Source organism: Platichthys flesus, chromosome 19, assembly GCF_949316205.1.
Source record: "Platichthys flesus chromosome 19, fPlaFle2.1, whole genome shotgun sequence".
In the NCBI taxonomy this organism is placed as follows: Eukaryota; Metazoa; Chordata; class Actinopteri; order Pleuronectiformes; family Pleuronectidae; genus Platichthys; species Platichthys flesus.
In genome coordinates this window covers 15703450-15727257 of record NC_084963.1, presented here as the reverse complement: position 1 = coordinate 15727257, position 23808 = coordinate 15703450, and the positions used below count along the sequence as shown (strand labels likewise).

Sequence of the window (23808 nt, the reverse complement as noted above, 5' to 3'; positions counted from 1 at the left end):
AATTAGCTAAGCTTTCATAAGGGATAACTTTGTAGGCCATGTGTATCGTTAAGGGTCCAAGGGACTGCATTGTTTAATTTGGTGCGATGTGGACATGTGATAAGTTTAATATTCTTACATTCTGAATAAAAAGGCGAACAGCACTTTGTAGCAGCAGTGGCTTGGACTCATCCACGTGATGCTGGCGATTAGGACAACAGGGTGTTCACGAAATGCTGATTCCCATAGTCGGTCTCTACTTCCTGCGGCTCAATTACTGGAGGTCCCTTTTACAGTTTCACATAGAAAGCTGCCACCAGCATCACCACTGCACACGTCTACTCTGGCTGTTTGGGCACTGCACTAGTTTATATCAAGTAAATAACTAAGTGAATAGAAACATTAAACCATATTTCGAGAACTAAAACCTTTGGTATGTGAGCTAAGCTCCTCAATCTGTAGCAGATTTACGCTATTGTTGAATAATATCTTTTTAACCCATTTTATGCTGTGTAGAATCAGAGACAATAAATCTGTGTTTTCTGGTGCTAGTTTTATTGTAACAGTGAGTTTAAGAGTTATTTCGGCTCTGGAAAGGTTTTTACTCTGACGCAATGCTGTGGAAAATATGAGGCTAAGAATAATTCTCATCATTATTTTTGCGGAAACACTACCTAGTAATATGTGTGAATGCAACATCTTTTTCGAGTCGGATGGAAAAATAATGTAAGCTTATGTTAATGTATTATGTTACTCGCCTGAGTCATAAATCTGAAAACCTTTTATATCTCTTTTAATTTTGGAGTGAAATACATTGTAATAGTAGCAGTTACGTCTGTTTATTGTAATATAAGATTAAAAGAAAAGGTTCAGGAAAATATTTTGTATTATTCAAATTGAATATTGAAGGAAAACTGTCACATAATCGGACATAACTGCATACTTCTATTGACACTTATGCCGTTCATCACTGATGTCCAGTCACTGAAAAGCAGAGGCACAAGTTGGAGTGGATTTTCTCGGATATCCCTGCTCTCTGTTCTGATACACATGAGTCTAAAGCAGGGGTGTCCAAACTTTTTATCCCGAGGGCCACATATAGAAAAAAATACCAAGGTCCGGGCCACTCAAGGTGCCACGCCCCCCTGCCCTGGATTTTTTTTTTTTTTTTTTTTTTTTTGAGGCGGGCCAATTTAAAATGGATGGCGGGCCGCAGATGGCCCGCAGGCCGTAGTTTGGTCACCCCTGGTCTAAAGCTTATTTGATATATATTTAGTCCACACTCCTCATTTGTTTGATGGAGGTCTTCTTGTGAATCCTTTGACGTTATGAATACAAAAGCATTTATTTTAAGCTTTGTTTCCCTCCTAACGTTAATGTGTATGAGTCAAATCGTAAGCACACGCAGTTGATAGAGTAGAGATCAGAGACTCTTCTGTCAGTTTGACATCCAGGTAACCCACTTTTGCTTCAGCATGTTTACTCTTTGATTACTGGGAGAGCTGAGGGAAGCACTATCTCCCTGCTGCCAAAACCAGGCTGGCAAGCTGTCACAACATTGATGAAGACACATATACCACCTGGGTGTTTGTGGGTGACACACATTCGCACAGACTGTACACACACAAACGTTGGATTGTGCCCATGTTTAAATATACATACATCTTAAAAAAAGAAAAAAAAATGTTTTCGTAATACAAATATATTCCGGAAAAAAAAAAAATATTTTTAGAAACAGAAAAAGACTATGAATCTGAGGAAGTAAGGACATAACAAAACAGCAAATCCACACCACAGCGGCCACACCAAAGCACCAAAGTTCCTAAAATTGCTATAAAACGCTCCCTATCAGAAATATGTAAAATTGAGCAAATTGAATATGTATTGTACATCTTCACTGCACCTTCAATGTTTTTTTTAAACCTGAAGACGAGTTTTGCCTCAGAGACCAAAACCCTGACAAAAAAAGTCTAGACATTCTAAGGTAACTGCTGATGAGCCTGTGGCAGTAGTGGAGGAGGTACTCAAACATTTTTACTAAAATGTACTGAAGTAAAAGTACCTCATTGACTTTCTACTTGAGTAGAAGTAGGAAAGAAGTTGTTTTTAAATATACTAAAAGTATTAGGAGTAAAAGTACTTTGTAACCTATTCTGTAATGCAATAGTCTACCACGTCAGTTATAGTATTCACTGTATTTTGTGTTTAATACAAGAAAAATGCAAACAACTAGTGGCATCTCCATAACATAAATGGCTCTAGTCTCTGCATCTTTCGAATCCATTTCTGATGTTTGTTGATTGTACTGCTGCAGGAGGCGGGGTCAAATGTTACCCGCCCACTCTAATTGAATCATTAAACAAATTCTCCTCGTCATTATTGATTAGAAAAACTGTGACCATTTAACGCAATGCTTCAAATAGAGTAGAAAGTACTGACATTTGCACAGTATCTACTTCAGTAAAGAACAGCTGTATATGAAATCTACTTCCAACCAGTGGTCTCTGTGTCCAACTCAGATCTTCTCTATGAAGTGATCCCAAAAGTGGGTTAGTGTCAATTGATATAATAATCTATGATATTGTTTGCATCCCACCAATACTCTCACTGTGCCCCTCCTCCCACATGCAGGATAAATATTGACAGAGCGGTTTGTCCTTCCATTCCGAACCCAGGTGTCCTTAACCAAGGCTCCTAGCCCCCCACTGCCTCGGTGAGACTGCTGTGCTGCAGATAAGAGTTTGCTTATACGGAGATGCTCCCATGTGTGAGAGTCAATTTGAAACCAGCCATTACTGAAGAGAGAAAGAGAAACTAGACTTCTAAAGACATTTCTATCCTTTGTTTAGATAAAAGGTCACTGCTCAGAGAGAAAGGTTCAAAAGATTTTACCTAGTCTATCAGTTAATCATGGCTGTGTTTTGGGCTTAACATGCATTGAATGCCAAGCCCTGTAAAAGCCAGTGTGCTTGTTCCTCGGCGGATTGTAATGGTGGATTTGCCAGGTAGTAAGAAAGAAAGCTTCTCCGTCATGCTCCCACCTTAGGACCTAATTTCAACAGAAGGGCATTTGCTCTTTAAAAATGATGGAGCTGGATTGGAAAATGATATATGTGTCTGAAACTAACTAAATCACTTGCATCGTGCTTTGAGCCTGAGCGTCAGATAGTGTGATAGTCTGAAAAACGTGGTCGTCTGACTGTGAAATAGTCCATCAGAGCAAAAAAGTCAACACTCGCCTGTTCTTCTTTTGATTGGACAGCATCTGGTCTGTGGGTAAAGAAGACTGTCTTTGCCTTGGAGTGCTTTAGTTATGAAAGCCCGCTGTGTGTGTCTGTGTGTGTCCTGAGATGAGAGATGAGAGGTTTGCATCAATATTTGAACAAAGCGCTCTGGCATCTCTTTCTGTTGAGGCCACGCTGTTTTTAAGAGACAGAAAGGCACAGCAGAAATATATTGCTTGTGTGACTCCCGGTGCAAATGAAGTTATTGTAATTTCTTTTTGAGCTGCGGGCGTTTCTGCTGTGAGACTCGCTCGGGGACAGGGAGGGAGAAACATTGGGGTGATTTTAAATAATGGTTTAAACTCTGGTGTTTGCCTGGTTACCACCTTGAGTTTGATCCTTCTTCAGCTTGAGCAAGATGCGAGACTATCACGGAAACGTAGCCGCACTAGTACTAGACAGGGAAGTCAAATTTTGCGAGCAGCACCCGTGTGCTTCCAGCTGGTGTGAATAAGGCATGGATGCTGAGCAGTTCATTTCCTGTCAGCTTGTCAGAGGGACACCTCTAGCTGTAGGCTGATGTTTTTTGATGTGGTTCAATCATGGGTAGTGTCAGAAAAACACTGAACACAATCAGGCTTTTCACGTGTTACTGCATTTCTCAACCCATTTGCTGTTGTGCCGGGAGATCAAGAAATCCCATCGTTGCCTGTCTATCTTTTCCCTGTGGTGCACCTGTCATTCAGGAATCTCTGCAGAGCGAGAGGAAGTGGGTGTTGGGGCTGTGTGCATGGCAAAGGTTGAAATCCTCCAATGGGCCAAAGTTGGCTGAGTAGCAGGAAGTGTCTTTCTTTTTGCATTTCCTGAATAGAAAATAAAAAAACATATTTTTTTGGGTTTTTCTGCCTTGCACTCTGATGATCTGAACAGATGCTCCCCCTGTGCTTCTCACTATCGTCAACACCCACCTATCATCTGCTTCACCAATCTCCCACCACCCCCGTCTCCTCTGCTAGCCTCACCTCTGATCCTCAGTCTCCACCGTCCATCTGCTGCACGGATCTGCGTCAACGCTGCCTATGAAGACACCTCACACCGGGCTTAGATAATTATCCAGCGTTGACCATTGCCAAGCTGTATTTATTCATGTTTTTACACATTAGCCTGAAAGACCATGGCGACAAGTGGGCAAAGACGCACACCGGAAAGTGGCCCCGTTCAGAAACTAACCGTGCACCTTATTTACTGAAATGTCAACATGGTGAAGTAATTAAAAAATGATCATGCCACTGACTCAAAAGTAATAAGCGAATAATTAATACTAGATTAATTTAAGTAATTCTTGGCAAAGCAGCTGCTTCCTTCTGAAAATACAGAACATTTTCCAATGAGTTAAAGCAGATGAAAAACGTCCTTGTGCCTCTGCACACTCCCCCCCCCCCCCCCCCCCCCCCCCACACACACACACACACTTCTTAGTTTAACTGCACTGGAGATGTAGGACTTCTTCTGGTAATAATGTAAAACTGCAGCACTTCTGGAGGATGCCCTTGTTCCTCCTATGTTAGAATAATTCTGAAAATAAGATGTTACCGCAAACTGCTTTCGGCTTCGAGCCACTGATTATCGGATAACACATTAAGGCAGCGTTGCCTTTTATTAAAGCCATATATTCTCCTCCACTCGCTCTTCTGCTCCCTTTCGTTCACGCGAACACAAACACACGCTGCCAGGTCTCCATTTTGCTTTCTGTTTGTGTTCATTTGCATTCACTGTTAGTGGGATATTAGTTGTTTGTTGCCTCTCACCTGTTGGGGTTTGAAATCAGAGATCACTGGTGCCATTGTGAAGGTGGCCATTTATATTCGGTCTTGTTCAATGAATGCATTTGATGAGGCGCAATTGATATGTCTGGCACAAAAGGGACACAAATGAGTAATCTTGTTTTAAGAACCAGCAAAGCATAGATAGCGGCGGTATTGTGTTTACTGAGCTCGCAAGGTCGTTCACATCCATCATATCTCTTGTTTCTGTTAAATGTGTCAATACAAATTATCAGATTTACACAAACCTGCCAACGACCGGGTTTTAATGTGCTCTGCAGGAAGGTATATCTTAGCCCTGTGACTGCGACAGTGGGGTATAGATCTTAAACATATAACAGCATAAAGGTTTAGTGCTCTGTCCCATAAATGCAGCTCTGAACATGATCAAAAAGTTGCTGTCCCAAAAAATAAACTTGTGAAGCATGTTCTGCTGAAAGAGGGACCCGTATTTACCCAACACCGACTGTTTTGCACAAATTGTTGAAGGCCCTCAGATTGAACCTGTGTCCCATGTCATACAAGCGGTTTGCGTGTTGAAGAGGCATTGTAATTAGGTTCAGAGGGCAACGGCCACTTGCACAAAGAGGGTCCTCCTGAAATCAGTTATGCATCCCGAGAATGGAACCTCTCACCATATGGGAGTCGTCCAGAGGGGAAGGGTAGGGGTCACAAGTTTAGACTTTAAATAAATAAGGAGGTAGTCCAGAGAGAATAGGCTGTATTTTCTCAAATGACCAACAGAGGATGACTTCACTGCAAGTTTAAGTCTAATGAAATGACTCTAGTTCTCAATTGATTAATAACATCAGGACTGTCTTAATGAGTATTATTAATTAATTCTTCAATACAGCAAGATTTTCAGTTCTTAAATATGGTCCCATTCGGTGTAAAATAGATGATAAAGGTCCATACACAATGGAGCATGGATACAGTGTAATTGATATCAAGTGCATTCAATGCAGGAGTAGGCGGGTGTGCAGTTTCCTCAAGCTCTCATACTGGACTCACAAGTATGCTGCTGGACAACATGCCAAACTTGAGGCTTTAAAACACCAGTTCTTCATCTAATAGGTTACATCATGTTGTGTTGCAACTAGGTTACAATGCATGAGGACACAATACATATTCAGGGCAATCAGCAGATGGACGAAAACTTTGCTTTGTTCAAGTTCCATTTTCTACAAAGTTCCAGTTTAGACTCAAATAGTCTTTGTTGGTTCTTTATTATAGTGTTTGACATCAAGCTCGGCTCATTTTCAAAGACACCACCCGATAAACTGTTGCACTCTGTTTCTTCACTTGCTGTGTATGCATGTGACACTTTGTACATCTTGTTGTCTTCTGATTCCACCAGCATTTCCATGTTTTTGTGGTATTGTGATCCAAGCAGGAGTTGTTGCATCACTGGATGAACTCCAGAATCTTGAGTCTGAGCTCTGAGGCGGGCAAGATGTTCCATGTCATCTGCAAATTTCATGACATGTGGGTCGGTGTACAAACACCTCTGGGTGCTTTTGTAAGGAACAAACTGCAGCGGGCAGAGAACTCCTGCCTTTTAGGGCCCGGTGTTTCTAGGGAGGCCGTTGCATTGACTTATCTTTGACCCCGATACTCAGCGATGCATGTGTCAAGAAGTGGACTATCTTTCGGATTAGCTGGTGTTTGAGATGGAAACACGGCAGCAGTTTCTCTGCCAGGAAACAAGGTTGCTGTTTGCCAAATGTGGAGGAGAATTTGGCAAACATCAGCCCGGCTGCTGCCTTCAGTCTCTCCAAATCAGTGCGAGTGTGCTGGAGCAGCAGTCGTCTTCCTCTGTGTGAGGTAGCCTGGTTTTTGTAAATTAGACCAGCCAGCTAGGGGCTCTTTCCCCCTCATTTCTGTTGGATTTTCGCTAAAAGCTATGAATACATTGAGCTGACATAAGAGACCGCACTTACCCATTGCTTTTAAATTTGCATGTGAATAGATGGAGCGTTTGCTGCACTTGAGGAAATTTTCTCACAGCGGATGTAGTATTAGCAGAGCGCCTGTGTTTTCCAGGACAAAAGTTTGTTTTGTGAGAGAAAGAGAGACCGAAAGAAAGAGAGCGGGAATGTGATAGAGCCATCATTCAGCCCTTTGGCAGTGATATCTTGTTTTCCTCTCAGACTGGGCTTGATGTGCCTGTGCCCTTATGTGTTATTGCCAGGCTGGAGTATTGGTTGTAGATCACTGTGGAAACCGTGAAGCACAAGGCATAGCAGTCGCCCTGAATGACAGAGGTGAATCATTTTATATGAAAGATGTTGGTCTCATACTTTTAGGCTACTATAACATGCGGATGAACCAGTTAGAGCTCTGCACAGGCCACAAGATGTAGATGAGACAAGGATGTTAGACGACATCCATACGACCACGTTTTAATTTGAAAACAGTGTTTTCAAATTAAACTGGGATCTGTCCACACCATGTTTTAATTTGAAAACAGTGTTTTCAAATTAAACTGGGATCTGTCCACACCACCGTTTTGGTTCTACCAGTTTGAATCCACATCCATACTAACAGGTGACCACTCACTTATACTGGGAAAATATGTGCCAGTACTGTAAATATACAAACAAATACTATATGGTCTCTTACACATTGAATCATTGTAAACAGCTGTAGCAAAGACTAGAGGATCAGCAATGCTTGTAATTATATATCCTCGTTGCTGTCTACACTGGTGGCCAATGCTAATGCTGTTTTCTATCGAAAGGGGTCATGTGGGTGTCTACATCATTGTTTCCAAACATCTCCATTTCTGCCCCCACAGACTAAACGCAGCCGTGGAGTTTTCTTAATAAAATGGCGCTGGCAGTGTTTCCAAACTTCGATTATTTTAGCGGCTCTTGAACTCCAGACTAGTGTGTACGAAGTGGTGCATCTGTAGCAGAGTTGTAAATGTAGTCGTGTGGATGTTGCCTAAGATTCTCAAAACAGAGCCTGCAGCCACATCTGAATTCAAAACAGCATAGGTTATCTCATTGCCGTGTGTGTTTACTACGAGGTGCAGCACCGGAGGGGCAAGCTATAGTGTATATATTCAGCGATGCACTCTGTGATCTATATTCAGCAATTTCAGGAGCAAAGACGATGCTAAGATAGTTAAGTGCTTGCACTACCCCCCCAGGGTCGCGTGTCCCACCACCAGCCTTAGGTTAAATCACACCAGAGCCTCCTCTCCTGTGTCTCTCCTAATCTGTCTGCTGCAGTGCTTTCCAACCTGCTAAATAAAAAATGAAACGTGAAAAGACCACTACCTCTGAAATAAGGCCTGTAATCCTTCACTAAAGCTTACTGATGTTGATATTTGCAGTCAACATGTACACTCATGTTGGAACACACCCATTAGTATAATGCCTGATCTATTAAGAAATGAATAATTATGTGGGAGGCTGGCTTTTTTTGACTGCTGTGTGTTTGCGTATTCATGTTCCCATCCATGATTATCTGGATGCGCACTTGCGTCTATGTTTTGCATCTATCCAAAGACAACACAGCACGTCAATGCTCCGTGCGCAAAACGAATTGGAGCACTCTGTACAAGAGAAAGCTTGCCCCGGGGCTAGTCATTTTGGAATTAAAGGCATGTCTCTTTGTTCAGCCGCGGTTCCAGGAGCGAGGAGGAGAATGTGGTTTTGTCGCACGGAGGGGAGAACAGTGAGCGAGCACTGTGATTTTCACAGCCAGAGAATCACACAGAGTCCTTTATCTATTTCCCTCAATCAGGAGACATCCGGCAGGAGCGGTAGGAGGATTAGATTAGCTCAGGAGAGAGAGAGAGGGGGGGGGGGGGGGGGGGGAGAAAGAAAGGGAGAGTGGCTTCTCTAATCCTGATGGGGTTTTCAGAGGTATTCCCATCACTGCTGAGAAACATGTGGATGGGATCGGGAGAGGCGGGTGCGGGACAGTTTGCTTCACTAAACCCTCCACACCTGCATTAAAGAGGTTCCACCTAACTTGGGGATTAGTCAGAGTGTAATTACACTTGCAGGGCCTCAGATGTAGCGAAGCGTGCTCCGATTGGAACACACCTGAGACGGGCTAGGAGGAAGGGAGTAATGGCTGATAATGCGTCTGTGATCACCTGTCTTTAGAGAGCGCAAACAGAGAGGACTGCTGAAGATCTGCCACGTCACTCTCAGATTTCTTTATTTTGTTCTGTGTATTGTATATTCCAGTCATTTATCCCATCAACGTTTTCTTTTGATTTAATTATAAGTGACTTATAACTTTACACAGTACCTATCATTTAAGGTCCCCAAGGCTGCTTTACAGAATCAGGTAATAAGAATAAAATGGAAAGTCAAAATAATTGTCTTTTAAAGTATTTGAAATGTTTTTGGATTCAAACACTCACGTCTACGCAGTAGCTGGGACAAAGACTCCATGACAGCCAAACGTTACTCTTTGAGTTGATATAAGAAGTCGCTCATTTACATGCATTTGCTCTCACAAAGGTGCGCTACTGTCAGCCAACATAGGGAAAAAAACATACCCTGATGATGTTGCTCCTTTCATAACTAGGCGACAGAGTTAGTCTGACAAGCACATTTCAGAAATTCAACTGTTACAAAGTGTCCGGGATGGGGTGAGTAGACTTCTAACTGAAGTACGTTGGAGTTTAGCTCAAAATGTCCCTCGGATGAAAAGTGGCGACATACCCGCTAGCATCTTCTCACATTAGGGTTAGAGTTAGGGGAAGGAGCCATATAGATTCAGTGAACAGGTTTAACCTGCTGTGTCTCCCCTCTCTAATACACACTGGTTGTCAAAAAGCATACTTGTTTTTTTTTGTAGAATTGCAATAACATAAAAACGTATTTCAGATTCTGTCCGACTGCTCAGCCAGTTCATAAAATCTGTATTTTTCTCATTACTCACTATCTAACAACCTGTATTTGAATCAGCTTCTACTCGGAGGGTATGAACCAAACGAAAAGGTCAAAAAATATAACAAATAGCACTCATGATGTAAATCGGATAATCCTGCTCCTTTTGGGGGCGTCGCACTTGGACTCTGTAGATATTCCCTGTTTTATATTGAAATCACATTTCTTTTTAAGTTTATGCTGTGTTACTTCCTGCTCTTATAGTTTTTTCTATCACTTTTCTTTGTCACCAGGGGCCTGTACTGAGAAGCAGGATTTGTGGTTATCGGGGTAACTTCAGGTTTATTTCAGGGCTTCACTTCGTATTGGGGTAAAACACCATAGTAACTTTGGCTGAACAGCTAACCTGCTCTGAAGCAGATAAAATCTCCACCCGCCGGCCAATTAGTACCTTTGAAACACAACGTCGCCGTTCTCAGAGGATCCTGTGGAGCAAAATAAAAAGCATCCCGTGGAGCTCTGTGCGGATTGTTAGAGCGTCTCTGAGGAGGACAAGGGTGTTCAGAGACCCACAGAATCCTTTTACTTACTCCCATGAGTATAGTTATGACAGATATACATTCTCATCAGAGGAAATGATAAACCTTTGCTATCTGCTGGAGCCGAACATAACCAACCTGACACGTAGGAGCAACGTGCTCACAGAACCACAGACTGTCTGCATCGCTCTTCGTTTCTTTTACTTCTGCGAGTTACTTCTATTGATATTGCGGCGTGATAACCAGACAAAGTTTGATACTTTTATCCTTTATACACAGTGAAGTAGGGGATTAGGAATATTGGGTGTTTTGTCAGAGGGTGTTACCCTTGTGCTTCTGTTAAGTGTCCCGTGTGTTCCTGACTATCTCCTTGGGTTTTTCGCTGCCTGTGTACTGATCAGCCATGTTTGGTTTACCTTTGATTGGTAACCTGCCTGCCTGACCTCCAGTTTATCCTCCCCTCCACCTGTTAGCCAGTTTGATTTCATTCCACTACATCTGGCTGCCTTGAGGGGTTTGTGTGTGGGTCAATTCCCCTTTCATCCTGCCATCAGCTGTATAAAATTACGTAAATTATTCATAATATTTAAAGGATAGTTTTGTTTTGTTTTTTCTAGATCCTAAACATTTTTCTTTGCAGATTAGTTAAATAAAATGTTGCTAACCTTTCTGCTGAATGCCTCGTAGCATTGTGTACACCATTGAGTACTTAAAATATTAAAAGCTTTGATATTGAAGTGTTCTATACAAACTATTGTATGATAACGTTGGTGTTGAGAATGGACTGTGGGGATGAGGGGATGTTCTCTTCTTGTTATTTCTCACATTGGTCTCCTAATTGATTTGTTAGATGGAGACATCTCTGGAAGGAAGAGCGGCTACTAGTTGAGTTTGTGTGTCTGTATGTAGGTTTTGAAAGCTGGGGCAAAATAATTTGTTGAGTGGTGATAATGCTACCAATAGAATTTTTCCACTCATTTTCTTTATCATTTATGTTCGCTTTAAAAAGTCATTCATTGATCTCATTTTATTTCTCAGGTGCCCGAGGTGAATCCCTACAGCATGGCCAGGCCGGGACGCTGCCCCGCTTCCTGGAGGAGCCCGTTGACGCTTACATCGTCAAGAGCTACCCCATCAAGCTCCAGTGTCAAGCTCGGCCCGCTCTCCAAATCTTCTTCAAGTGCAACGGTGAATGGGTCCACCAGAGCCAGCACATGTCTCAGGAGCACACCGACCTGGGCACAGGTATGACACACGCTGCTATCAAATATAATTTGATTGGTAAGGCCCATATTCACAGATGTAGGTACAGTGTTTAAAATCAAAAATTCTTAATTTAAATAAGACCAAGGATGGAAAAAAGTTGCTCGGCGCCGTTGATGTTATCGATGTTATCAGTAACACTGGCCAATTCTTTCTTCCATGCTGTTAGTGCTTGTCACGCACATTTTCACGGCGCCTCTTCTCTGCGCTTGAGTGTCCCTCTCTTCTGTTTCATCTTTATTTGATTTTTTTCAAGACAAATAAAAGACACAAATATCACGCCTATATAATACAAAGACAGTACGTCAGAGATTACGGACAAAATATATACAGTAAAATAAAACATAGTTGCTTGTAGTAAAATGCATCAATCAGTCTTTCATAACAGGGCTTATTCGCTCTGTCTACAGGGTTTTATATCTATTCTATTTATTATCGAAATAAAACAACCCTAAACTAAATGTCTCATATTGATGTATTCTTTCGTAAGTATCCGTGGCCCCTTGTAATTCATTGTCTCTGTAATGCTGCTGCTTGGCCGAGGCTGCATCTTCCATGATTACCAGCTCTATGAAGTTCTTCAGCCAGTTATTTAAATAAAAACAATTATGTTCTCTCACTTTCCAGTTCATAAGTATGATCCTTTAGAGATAGGAAAAGCCAACATTGTCAAACGCTGTGTAAATGCAGATTTAGATCCATCCCTTTTATTTCCTAACAAATATACTTCTGGGATATACTGATACATTATCATTTATTTTAGAGCTTAACATGTTTTTAACTCCCTCCTAGAATCTCATTATTTCAGGGAAGTACCAATAATGTATCAATTTACCACAACCGCTAGCATAAATTCAACATTTTTGTTTTTATCCAAAACATTTTGAAAGATCATGGTGTCACATTGTTCCAGTGGAAGGCGTTTCCCCAGATCATGTTCCCATTGGGATTTGGTTTGAATAATTTCCTTGCAAAAGGAGATTGATAAAACTTTATAAACTGTACCTCTATTTGTTACAATATATTTTTATTTATGATTTGTATCTTTATCTGTGGCCAAGATAGTACCCTGTGATATACATTTCAGCAATAGAGATGAATGCTGCAGAAAATACAGATCATTAAGGTTGTATAAAGCTTTAAACTGATTTAATAACATCATTATCGCCCGCTGAACGGTTTGTACCAAATATTTAACATTCCGCCTTTCCATTCCTTATTAATAAAAGTTTTTCTTCCGGCAATGAACAATAGGCTCTACGCTAGAAATTGGATTGCTACTTTTGTCGACGGTCAAACAGCACCATAAGGAAGTGAGGGATATTCGTTTTTTACTGGTCCGTTCAATCCAAATCCAGCTAATGACCTCATACTGTTCGTGTTCGGAGCAGGGGGGTATTTGCCGTTAAAGGCCAAGTACTATGTGTATATTTCTGGTATTCCTAGACCCCCTATTCTTTATTGGGAATTCTTGTTTTTTTGATTCCATCAAAGAAACATAAAAACAACAAATATTCAGGAAATTGAAGTGGGACAGAAGACATCATAAAAGACAATCTGGGGAAAACATTAATTTTGATTATCTCTGCTCTTCCAACAAAGACAGTGGCAGGGCTCCCCGTCTGGTCAGGTCCTTTCTTATAGTTTTAATCAATGTAGCTCCATTCATTTCAAACATCTTCTTGATTTGGGATGTTTCATTAATACCCAGATATTTTACTCCCTCTTTCTTCCAAACTGTCTGAGCTTTGCCAAGATGTATTGGAGAAGTCATGCAGTGGAGGGGTGTTGCTTCAGTCCTGTTCCAATTGATTTTATATGTGGAAATATTTCCAAACTCATTCAACAGCCGGAATAGGTGTGGTACTGATGATTCTGGATTTAAAAGAGTTGACAATATGGGAACTGCAAATATATGTGTTTTAAAGTCATATCCACACAAGTGTATACAACTTATTTGTTGGTTTGCTCTGATAGCATATGAGGTTCCAATGCCAAAATAAATATTATTCAAATCACATTACGTCCTTGTCTTGCTGATCTTGTTAATTCAAATGAGGAGGACACAGGCAAGTGGTTTGAAAGAAAGTGCTCTCTAACCCACTGCATACAGGTCCAAGGCCTTATCTGTCCGAGGTATGAAATAAATAAGGCCTTTCGACCCTATCAAATTATTTTTCAGCACCGAGCAATTGCATGACCGCTGGATGCTGAAATAATGATGCAGCCCTATGTTTCGTATGAAACAGCCTTCTCATGTAGTGTGAGGCTTAAGGGCCTCTTAGAAATGCTCCTGGATCCCGCTGCGGGAAACACTTTTTCAAGACCCATAGCCAGTATTTTAGTAAATAGCTTGTAATCAATGTTAAGCAGGCTGACAGACCTACAATTATTAATTTGCACTGAATCTTTACCTGGTTCTGGTGTTGCTGATATAGTAGCTGTTCTCATGCTGGCAGGCATTGATTGAGAAATTATAACGTCATGGAACAACATTGTAAGAAGTGGGGCCAAAACATCCTTCAGCAATCATTTTACCTGCCCTATCACTAGACTCAGAATATTTGATTTTATGTTCAAGCAGTGCAAATGCAGTTTTATTTATTTTCCTTACTTTTTTCAAAGTTCTTAAGTTCTTCTTTTAGAGAGTTTTCCCTTTAGTTTTTCTTTTTATTTCTAACAGTTATGTAACTAATTATCCATCCCCTGCATTTTGATATGCTTTCCCATACCGTCTGATTTAAGGATACTGGATTCTTATTTAGAGTAAAATATTCATATGTTTTAGTCTTTATTGATGAGATAAATAATTCATCCGTCAAGATGGATCTCCACCTCCATTTGGTTTTATTTACTTTAAAGATAAAATAAAGACTAACAGAAACAGGGCCATGTTCTGAAATAACTAGAGAATGAATAACAGAGTTACTCTCCCCCCTCTGAGAGTAGGCTGGTTTTATATTGAAACAATCTAGTTTTTATTTTAACGATTAGCTGCCACCAAGATCCAGGATCACAATATGGATCAGGATCTGATGTATATTCAGAGACTATACACTCCCATGATGTACAAACATAAAAGCTCTGCAACCTCAGCTAAAGTCTGCAGCCGTCAATCCTCTGCCCTGTCACTTTAAGTTATAAGGATAGCATTCATGTCTCCGTTAGTGGGATCTGAAGTCTTCAGGGTGAACTTCCCAAATGGGGCTTTATGACAACGCCCACGGCCACGTCCAACCCTGTGAATAATATTTGCCTCTCGTCTTGAGCGCACACTGCGTGTCACTTTTGATCTAAACTGAAATGACAACTGTTAGACCATGAAAGGCACCAACTTGTTCAATTTTAGGATTTGACTTTGAACTGCAAATGGTGTCTCTTACTGATGCAACTTGCAGAAATGCAGTTGTTGTTTTAACTTCAAAATGAAACCATTCACACCACTGTTTTTTCCCTTTTTATGTCCAAAGGCCCCTGTTTTTATTGCATCATCTCAACAATGGGGCACTAATATCGCAATAGTTCACTTGTGCTTATGCAGCAAACTGTAGCCGTAATAAAAAGTGAATTATTCTTTAAATCTTCCCAAAGATTGATTCCCAAAGATACACTGTAAAAATTGTGAGGAGAGTTAGACAATGAAGGTTCTCGTCTGATTATTGTAAAATTAGATGCTTTTTATTGTCTTTTATAGATTGAATTAGGGGCAATGAGACTTGGTTGTACATCCTTGAAGACTTTTCACTTTTCATCAAAACTTATCTGGTTCATGCAGAAGAAAAAACGCAATTGACTACTTTCCAACTGATAGAAGATGTATTTGCCTTTATGTTTTTCCCCCAGTGAGTCGGAAAGCTTGCTTTAAGTGTCGACTCTTGTAAAATATCAAGAAAAAAGTTGCTGTTGTATCTTGTTCCCGAGATGTAAAAAACAGTACACAAACACACAAAGGGCTATTTAAATTTCAATGTGCAGCAGAACAACGCACCAGAAAAAGGTGCATTGTAAGTGTCTGTCAAAATAAAGAAGAGGAAGAAAAAAGCTCTTTCATAAGGGTGTCATGTTTCCATCACTGCCAATCAGAACCAAAAAGCCAGAATCTACGTCGTCGAGACCCAGGTATTTAACCTCTGTGACTGTGGGGTTGTTGTGAAGGCCATGAATGTCACTTTGTTCTTTAGTGCTCCTGGATTTTCTTGTCATTACAACAATCAAGGGCACTTATCAAACAAGTCAGTCAGAACAGAGTACGATTCTTGGATGAGAGATGACACATCAAGTTGCCCTCGATCTGACCGTTCTTCAGTAAACCATGACCTGAATTACCGAGAATATTTGAATCAGTGTTGGCAGAAAAAAAGTATTTGCTACACGAATATTCAGGCACTTGATAATAATAGTACTTTAAAATGTTTGTCTACTTTTGCTGCTATTGGTGTGACTGCTTTGATGTGTCAGCATCACCCTGTCAGCATCACCCTCGTCTCAGTTAACGGTGGACCTCAGGGAATTTCTGCTGCCTCTAGTCTGGATTCATAGCCCTGCTTATCACCGTCCATATCTGTCACTACTGGGACAGACGAGACGAAGATAAGGCACAGAAGGGAAAGGACTGAGGCAGAGAGAGGAAAAGCTGGAAAGGAGAACGTCTTAAAATTCACATTAGCTGGTATCTCAGATAGTAGAAAGCTCTGTCTGGAACTGAACTTAGTCAGCATGTCTCCTCCTAACTTTAATATGTTGGAAGATGTTAAAATACACGGTGTACCATCTCTATTGTAACCTTCATTGTATTTAAAATGTTGGAGCATCAACGATATGGAATTTAGAAAGAAATTTGTTTAAAAACTGAAAACATACGATAGCAAGGGCACATTAGTGTTTCTTAGTAGTTTTCAGTAAGTTTTATGTTTTTTCTAGTCTGAGAGCTGTTTCCTGTCTGTCACCACACCAGGTGTTATAGCACCAGTTGTCAAAGGTGAGGTAACAGGGATGTGACAAGATTTAAATTTAATCCAAGCGGATACAAATTTGTCACGAGACGAATCATGAATAAAACTTCCTGCAAATAATATAAAAAATTTGTATGTATATTTACTTGCTTTGTATTAGCAATATGTCATGTAACCATTGTAATAATCTTTTTTTAAACCTTAGTAAAGTAGTTTTAGTTGATTTAAGTAGCTATAATCAATATATTTGTAATAACAAACAGTCACATGTGAAAAGAGCATCACAAACCCACAGAAACTGATCACCTGATCCTGAATTTCCGTTCAGCTATTGGGATGTGAACCGCATCTCTCAGTTAATTGTTTTACTATGGCAGCCCACAGCGTTACCCGGCTTGAGTCACTGTGTGGTTTTCTAAAGTCGGCAGCTGTTTTCAGCAGAAAAGTTCTCGAATGTCACTGTATTCTGCTGCGTCGCACTGAGCAGCAGACAATAAACATCAGTTACTGCAGGTTTCATCTTAATTATATCTTCACTGTAATGCAGTTAGAATGAGCACAGTACGTTTTATTACCCTAGCCCAGTATTTTATTGTGTTTTCTTGCTTCTCATGGTGGTGTCAGGTCTGCAATGTCTTTTAGATTTACACTTGTTTAGATGTAAGGGCATGTTAGGAATCTGTTAGCTGTTATATGTTGCACACTGCAGTGGATTTTCATTTAACAAACCTAAGGCAACATCTCAAAAGTGATTACAGATGCTTAGACTAAAGTGAGTATCTCAATCTTTAACTCCACCAAGAAGCTTATGTTTTCATCTGCCTTTGTCTGTGTCTTAGTCTGTAGTTAGAATCAGTAGATATCGCTATATATCGCGATACACTGGATCGTTCCGGTCACTTTAACCCTGATTTTCTGACTGTGAGCGTCACTTTACGTCTCGTTTTGTGTAGAAGGTTTAAACATGTTTAATAAACTCCAGAGAATCAAACAAACACAAAGTAAACATAAGTACTGTACGTGTCCTAATAACTTGTGATCAGTGATGGATTTTATTGTTAGAGTGTAACGCGAGCGCGTTAGAGGTCAGAGGGCGAGTGAGCAGGAAGCAGACTCTGACAGAGACACAGGGCGGGCAGGATATAATTATTTAGCGATGGAAATCCGCTAAAACAATGAATGTAGCTGAAAACATGAATGGATTATGTTCCGTCACTGCATCGATGAAGAGTCGTCCACCTCTGTGCAGGAGTCCAAACATTAGCATGCGTGTTGGTGCTGCTCCTACATATCATTGACTGTTCCTGTTGTTTGTCAAAACATGGATGGAATGAGTTCAATCGACGTTCTATTGACCATGTCTTAAATTCCTATTGAGGAAAAGTTATATCGCAAGAATTATTGCTATCGTTTTATCGCAGAGCCCTAGTTAGAAGGATATAATTTGGTAGAACGATGTGATATGTGTCAGGGAAGAAACCATTTAACTTTGGTGTTGATTTGGATCAGGGGACAAATTTCTATTCACTTGCTTCATCACTGTGAGATATGAGGCTCTGTTTTTAACATTTTCCTTGATTTCTCAAAGTTATATGTGGATCTTGATGAAAAATGTGTGCATGTTTTAAAGGAGTGATCCTTATGAGTGAATCTAAATAAAAATCTGGATCTGGTGATTTCAAATGTAGCTTCATTAGGGAACTGTCTACACTACTGAGTGTCATTGTAGTTCCCTTTGAGTTAGTTACCTTCACAGCCCTGTATTCAAAACTTCTCTTTAGTTTTTAAATAGTCATTAGTTCAAGAGGATATTTTGTCTCTAACTCTTTAATCCATCTTATGATCAGGCACAAGAGGAAGCAACCTGGAAATGAATGGAGCAGCCTGGAGGAGAAAATAAGACGATAAAATATCTAAAGCTGTTAGTGGGTGATGGCACCAAATGAAAAATAAGTGGAGAACAAAATGTCCCTGAATGAAAGCCACTATCAGTTAATTCTTAAGAAAACTAGACCTGGCTATCTCTCACAGCCCACACTTGGATGAAACTGCACACTCCAACAGCCTCCCTCTTAAAGCGTGGTAATTAAATACAAATGTTGAAACCATCATTGCTCATCACTTTGTTTTCACACAGTGGGGACGTCCTTTTAAAACGTGGCACGATTCTCAGACTCATTTCAATCGAACATAAAATGGGCATGTTGACAGCTTTTGCTTTCAGATGTTACTCTATTATGTATTTATTTGTTTTGTTCAGGTAAATTGTAATAGCTTTTGAAAGTAAAATGGGAAAAATAATAGTTGGGAGGCATAGTCAAACAAGAGTAATTCAAAACTCACATTTTAGTGAAATTATGCTAAAATGTTCGTAATGTTCTTTTTTTTTCTCCATTATTTGATTCATTTTCAGAAAAGCATATTCCCAAAGAGAATGCTAAAATCCCACTCAGTGTTGCTTTGGTTTAATAAAAAAGAAAAAAAAAGATGGCAGCTACCTTAACATGGAGTTACGCAGTTCAACGCCATTCATCACATTCAAGAGACACTGGTTTGTTTGCACGCCTACTGAATTATTTATTTTCATCGTTCACACATGCAGTTGTCAGAATGTCAGCCTCCTCTCTACATTCAACATTTATAAACTCTGCGGGGAAGTGATGTTTTCTTTTTGTTTGTTGGTCTGTTAGTTAGCAGGATTACATTAAAACTGCTGGACATATTATCATGAAACATGGTAGGTGGGTGGTAGTGTCAGTCACTCTGTTCCAAATGTAAGACTGATGGGATGTGTGGCTTTTAAATGTGCCACTCGGAGGAATAAACTAAATGATTTTGATAACTCCCTGACTTTCTGTCGAGGGTTCATCAGATATTACACTTGTACAGGGGAGTATCTCCACATCTGTTGGAGGAACTGGTTCAGAAGTCGTGGCCATAGTTCAAAGATTATCTTTGGAGATCCACTAAACCTCAATTCAGCATGTCTCCCTAATATGGGGATGTCTCCCTAATATGGGACGTATTCCCACAGATTCCACATGACCTTCCCTTTAAATGATTCTTGGCACACTTGCTCACTGTCCTTTTTTTCCCCCCTTTACTCTCTTTTACCACTTGCACCCAACCAAAAAGGTCCAAGCTCGAATGCACCTACTTGTGTTGTAATACTGGGTTTTCTGGGTGAGAGCCACCCTTGAAGGATGCCCTGCATGTAAATGTGCTGCTGGGTTAAGGTTTGGAGTGTTTCCAAACTCTCCGTCTTGAACAGTATTTATGACTCCATTGACACCTTGCTTTGAAATATATCACATCCAGAATTACACCTGGTATGAATGTGGTTCCAGGGTCCATGTTGAGATTCAGTAAAGATCTGATTGCTCTGTTCCGCTCATGTCACTTCCTCCTCTTCTTTATTTCCAAACCACAAAAAAAGAGGCAAAACCTGAGAAGATGGTAGCGGTCATGGAGCTGTTATTGTTTCGATTATTTTCTTTTTGATTTAATCCTCACTACAACTCCAAATGTCTTTAATAACATTGATGATTGAAAACTGAGGAGTAGGGTTGAATTTCAGGAGATAAAGAAGAATACAATACTGTTAGCTGTAATCCCTATTTGAATGTATATTTTTATTTATTTTGTAAATGTGCACAATCTGCAGCTTGACTGTCGTACCTCGGCCAACCTGCGTGTGAAAATGTGTGTTTGCAGAACCTGGTGGCTGTATCGCTGATGCACATGTGTTGTCCACGCAGGGACCATATGCCTACTGCGGCACTGCTGCTGCCAGCCCTGTGCGTTTACCCCTGTTCCGAGAGAGAGAATCAGACACACACACACACACACACACACACACACACACACACACACACACACACACAAAGAGGAAATGAGAGCGTGCAGCAGAAAAAACTGCCCTTCAGTTGCTGTTTTCATCTGTCTGTCATATTCTACAGATAGACATTACAGACTATTCCTGTGAGATGTGGACAGTCGCTGGTATGATGTCAAAATGATGATGATCAACCGACAAGCATTGCATCTGATGCACCTGAGACATGCTCCTATATGAATGGTGGTAAAAGGCTACATTTTTATAAAAAAATTCTCATTATAAACTTGAATATATTTAAGTATTTTAAATAATAAGGAATGTAGAGGGTTTATAGAGCCAGGGGAGTATTGCCTCATATTTGTACTTGCTAATGGCTGCTTGCTGCTCGGTCACAGTCGTGCACGATTACGTTCATGTGGATTGACAAGGCCATGCATTTACACTGAGTGGTCGATGTGGTCACGATGTCTCGCTGACCACCTCCAGGTGGTTTGGCCGATCGAATCACTATCCATCCCCAATGCATCTTGGGTGCCCTTACACTTGTACTTTCATGTGGTCGAGTGCTACCCGACTGCAATCGATCTCTGTAAGTGCATTTTAGCGCAAAGTTTAAATAGGGTGTCTGTTACTGTGCAGGCAGAGGTCGGCCGACATGCTGCACGTTAGCAAAATGAACATCTAGCCTCATATGAGACACTTCTGGCTATGCAGCTTCATCTGTAGGAGGCAGTTGAACAGCTGTATCTCAGCACAAGCTATTATAGTCGGACTCAGGTGGTGGAATGGCCCCTGGGTCCGGAGGCAAGCAGGGGGCTGGAGCTGTTAAAGCAGTAAGCTTTGAATTAAATGCACACAGACTCGACAACACATGCCCTAACATTGTTTGACCATGGGGTTAGAGGCAGAGGACAGATACTGTGTCCATCCAGAGGCAGCTAACTCAGCCAGGGAGATCAATTTGTGTTGTTTTTCCCAGCTTCAGTTTTCGAATGTGCCTCCCAGCAGACAAGGAGAGAAAATGTAGCAATGGAAAGTATAAATTATCCATTACAACCATAGCTTCAGCTGCTGTTGCAGTGAAAAATATATGGTCTACTCGAGGTGGATGAATCGTGTTTCTTATCTCTATCTGAGATGTGTAACGTGGTAAAAACCATGTAATGGCTGAATATTTCATACCTACAACTCGTTCTCTGTGCGCTAATCCTGACAGCTCAACTTTCAGTGACAATGAGCGAGCGTGAGCTGCATTTATCTTTCGACTTCTTACAATTTAACATTTGGCGAAAATGAGAGCACTCTCCAGAAATGTCAAATACACTTGGTTGCAGGCAGAGCTACATGTATTTTGAGCAGGAGGCCACTGTGCATGTAATTTATCTTGACTGTGGTTTATGTATTTCCTGCTATAGTTAAAACACTGTGTTCTCAGTGTGGTGTTTACTAGTTTATATATAATCTTTCTACTCTGGGACAAGATAATCATTTTTTTTCTTTCTCTAAATACCTTTTCATGACTTATTTTTTTACAGTTGTGTGTGTATTTGCTTATTCAAGAGTTCAAAAGGACAAAGAGTAGACAGAACTATTTCTTATCAGAAGATTTGAACCAGACACTGTTGACATGTATCGCTGCAGGATATGGTGTTTGTGATGGAGTCTCTAATGAATGCCATTTATACTTATCATGAATATTTACACTGTTGTGCTATCCAAACCATTAACTCAGCAATCGTGTGCCGTCAACCTGAAACACTTTGCCTCTGTCAATAAAGGATTGTTTCGTGAGATAAAAGAGGACACCAAATGTTTGAAATCAAAACCGTTTCTCTCACTTTGCTGGAGATTTGCTTGAGGCTTTTACTTTTGTCGTTTATTAGGTTATTTTCTCCAACTATTTTCAAGCGGGGTGGAAGACGTGTGAGGACTGACTGCATTATTGAGAATTTACAGCTTCTGTTAAGAGCAGAAGGGTGATGTGTAGTGAGTGCCATGTTCAGTGAAGACAGTAGCTGTGTCCAAATTCAGGGGTGACTGGAGGAGGAGGTGGTCTTAACGACACACCAGGGAAGTGGCCTTTGTGGAACGTCAAACCCATAGTTCAGGTCCTCTGTGTGTTTTGTAACCTTTGGCCTATAGTCTCATTCTAAGTGAGTGGGTAGAGTTCCAGTACTCTATGCTTAGGGTTTTTAAATGGAAAATGTGAGGGGATATCAGCTGCAACATGCAACTTCACCACTAGGTGCCACTAAATTCTACACACGGAACCTTTAAATGCAAAGATTATCAATATTTTCACTCACAAGAAGCTTACTTGAGTGTTGGGGGCAACAGTAATAACCTTCTGATGGAATATCAAGATTAAGAAACACTGAGGTAAGAACAAAGCCACACAATGAGACGCTGAGCTGCAGTGATTAACATTCAGTGTCTCATTACTGTTCTCATACCTTTTTGAACATAGCTCACTAAGAAGAGAGGAGAGAGTTTCTCAAAGTAGGTAAATAATGTTAGGATGATGCAGAGTTTGTTGACGTGAATATAATAAGGCACAGCAAATTTGCATCTAAAGCCAAAGGGAGTAGTTTTTAAGACAAAATTGTGGAGCTCCTGAAATTCCAGAGCTGAAGTTAATGTCATGTTGTGATATGTTGATATCGCCCACTGATATTTTTCAGTGATCTACTGCATATAACCTGTGCCCACCACTCTACTCTTTAATATGAATTGTGCAGTCCCAACAGAAATACATTATAGAGTAATAGATTGTTCAAGACATATATGTGATATGATTGGATCAATGAAAAATTACATTTGCAATTTTGCTCCAACTCATCAGATCACAGCGAAAATCAAACATTTGAAGAATTAAAAATAAGGATGCGACTTTAGTCAGGCAAAAAAGGAGGCCATGACATATGGTAATATTCCCTGCGGTTAATCCGCTGTTTATGGATGAGAGAAATGAAAGGAAGAGAGACAGAGAGGGAGAGCAACAATGAGGGGTAACTTTAATTGTCTCTGTGTTTTTCAGGCTGAACAGTTTGTGTCTGGTGATTCCACAGCATTTCACATAAATTGGCAGAGAGGCATACATCTAACTGACCAGTCTGATGTGTGCATTCGTCAGTCTGTTATTCTGCAGCACACAGCTTCTGTTTACACTGGATTTAATCAATGTGAACACAGTGAATCACTGTGTGCCATGGCTCTGCCCAGTACACTACTTTTAATATTGGAGGCTGGAGATTTATCACATCTATCCCAATGCATTCAAATGGTTGTATGTGTTTGAATAAGGTATCTGAAGTATAAGGATTTGATATTTTAG

General features: G+C 40.5%; 1 protein-coding gene across 1 annotated transcript in view; it reads left to right on the top strand.

The window, feature by feature from the left end:
• Positions 1 to 23808, top strand: part of LOC133975582 (netrin receptor UNC5D-like) — a 173211-nt gene that overhangs the window by 92364 nt on the left and 57039 nt on the right. The window contains exon 2 of the mRNA XM_062413565.1: positions 11460 to 11666. Coding sequence (XP_062269549.1) covers positions 11460 to 11666 — 207 coding nt within the window. The remainder of the gene's footprint in view (positions 1 to 11459; positions 11667 to 23808) is intronic.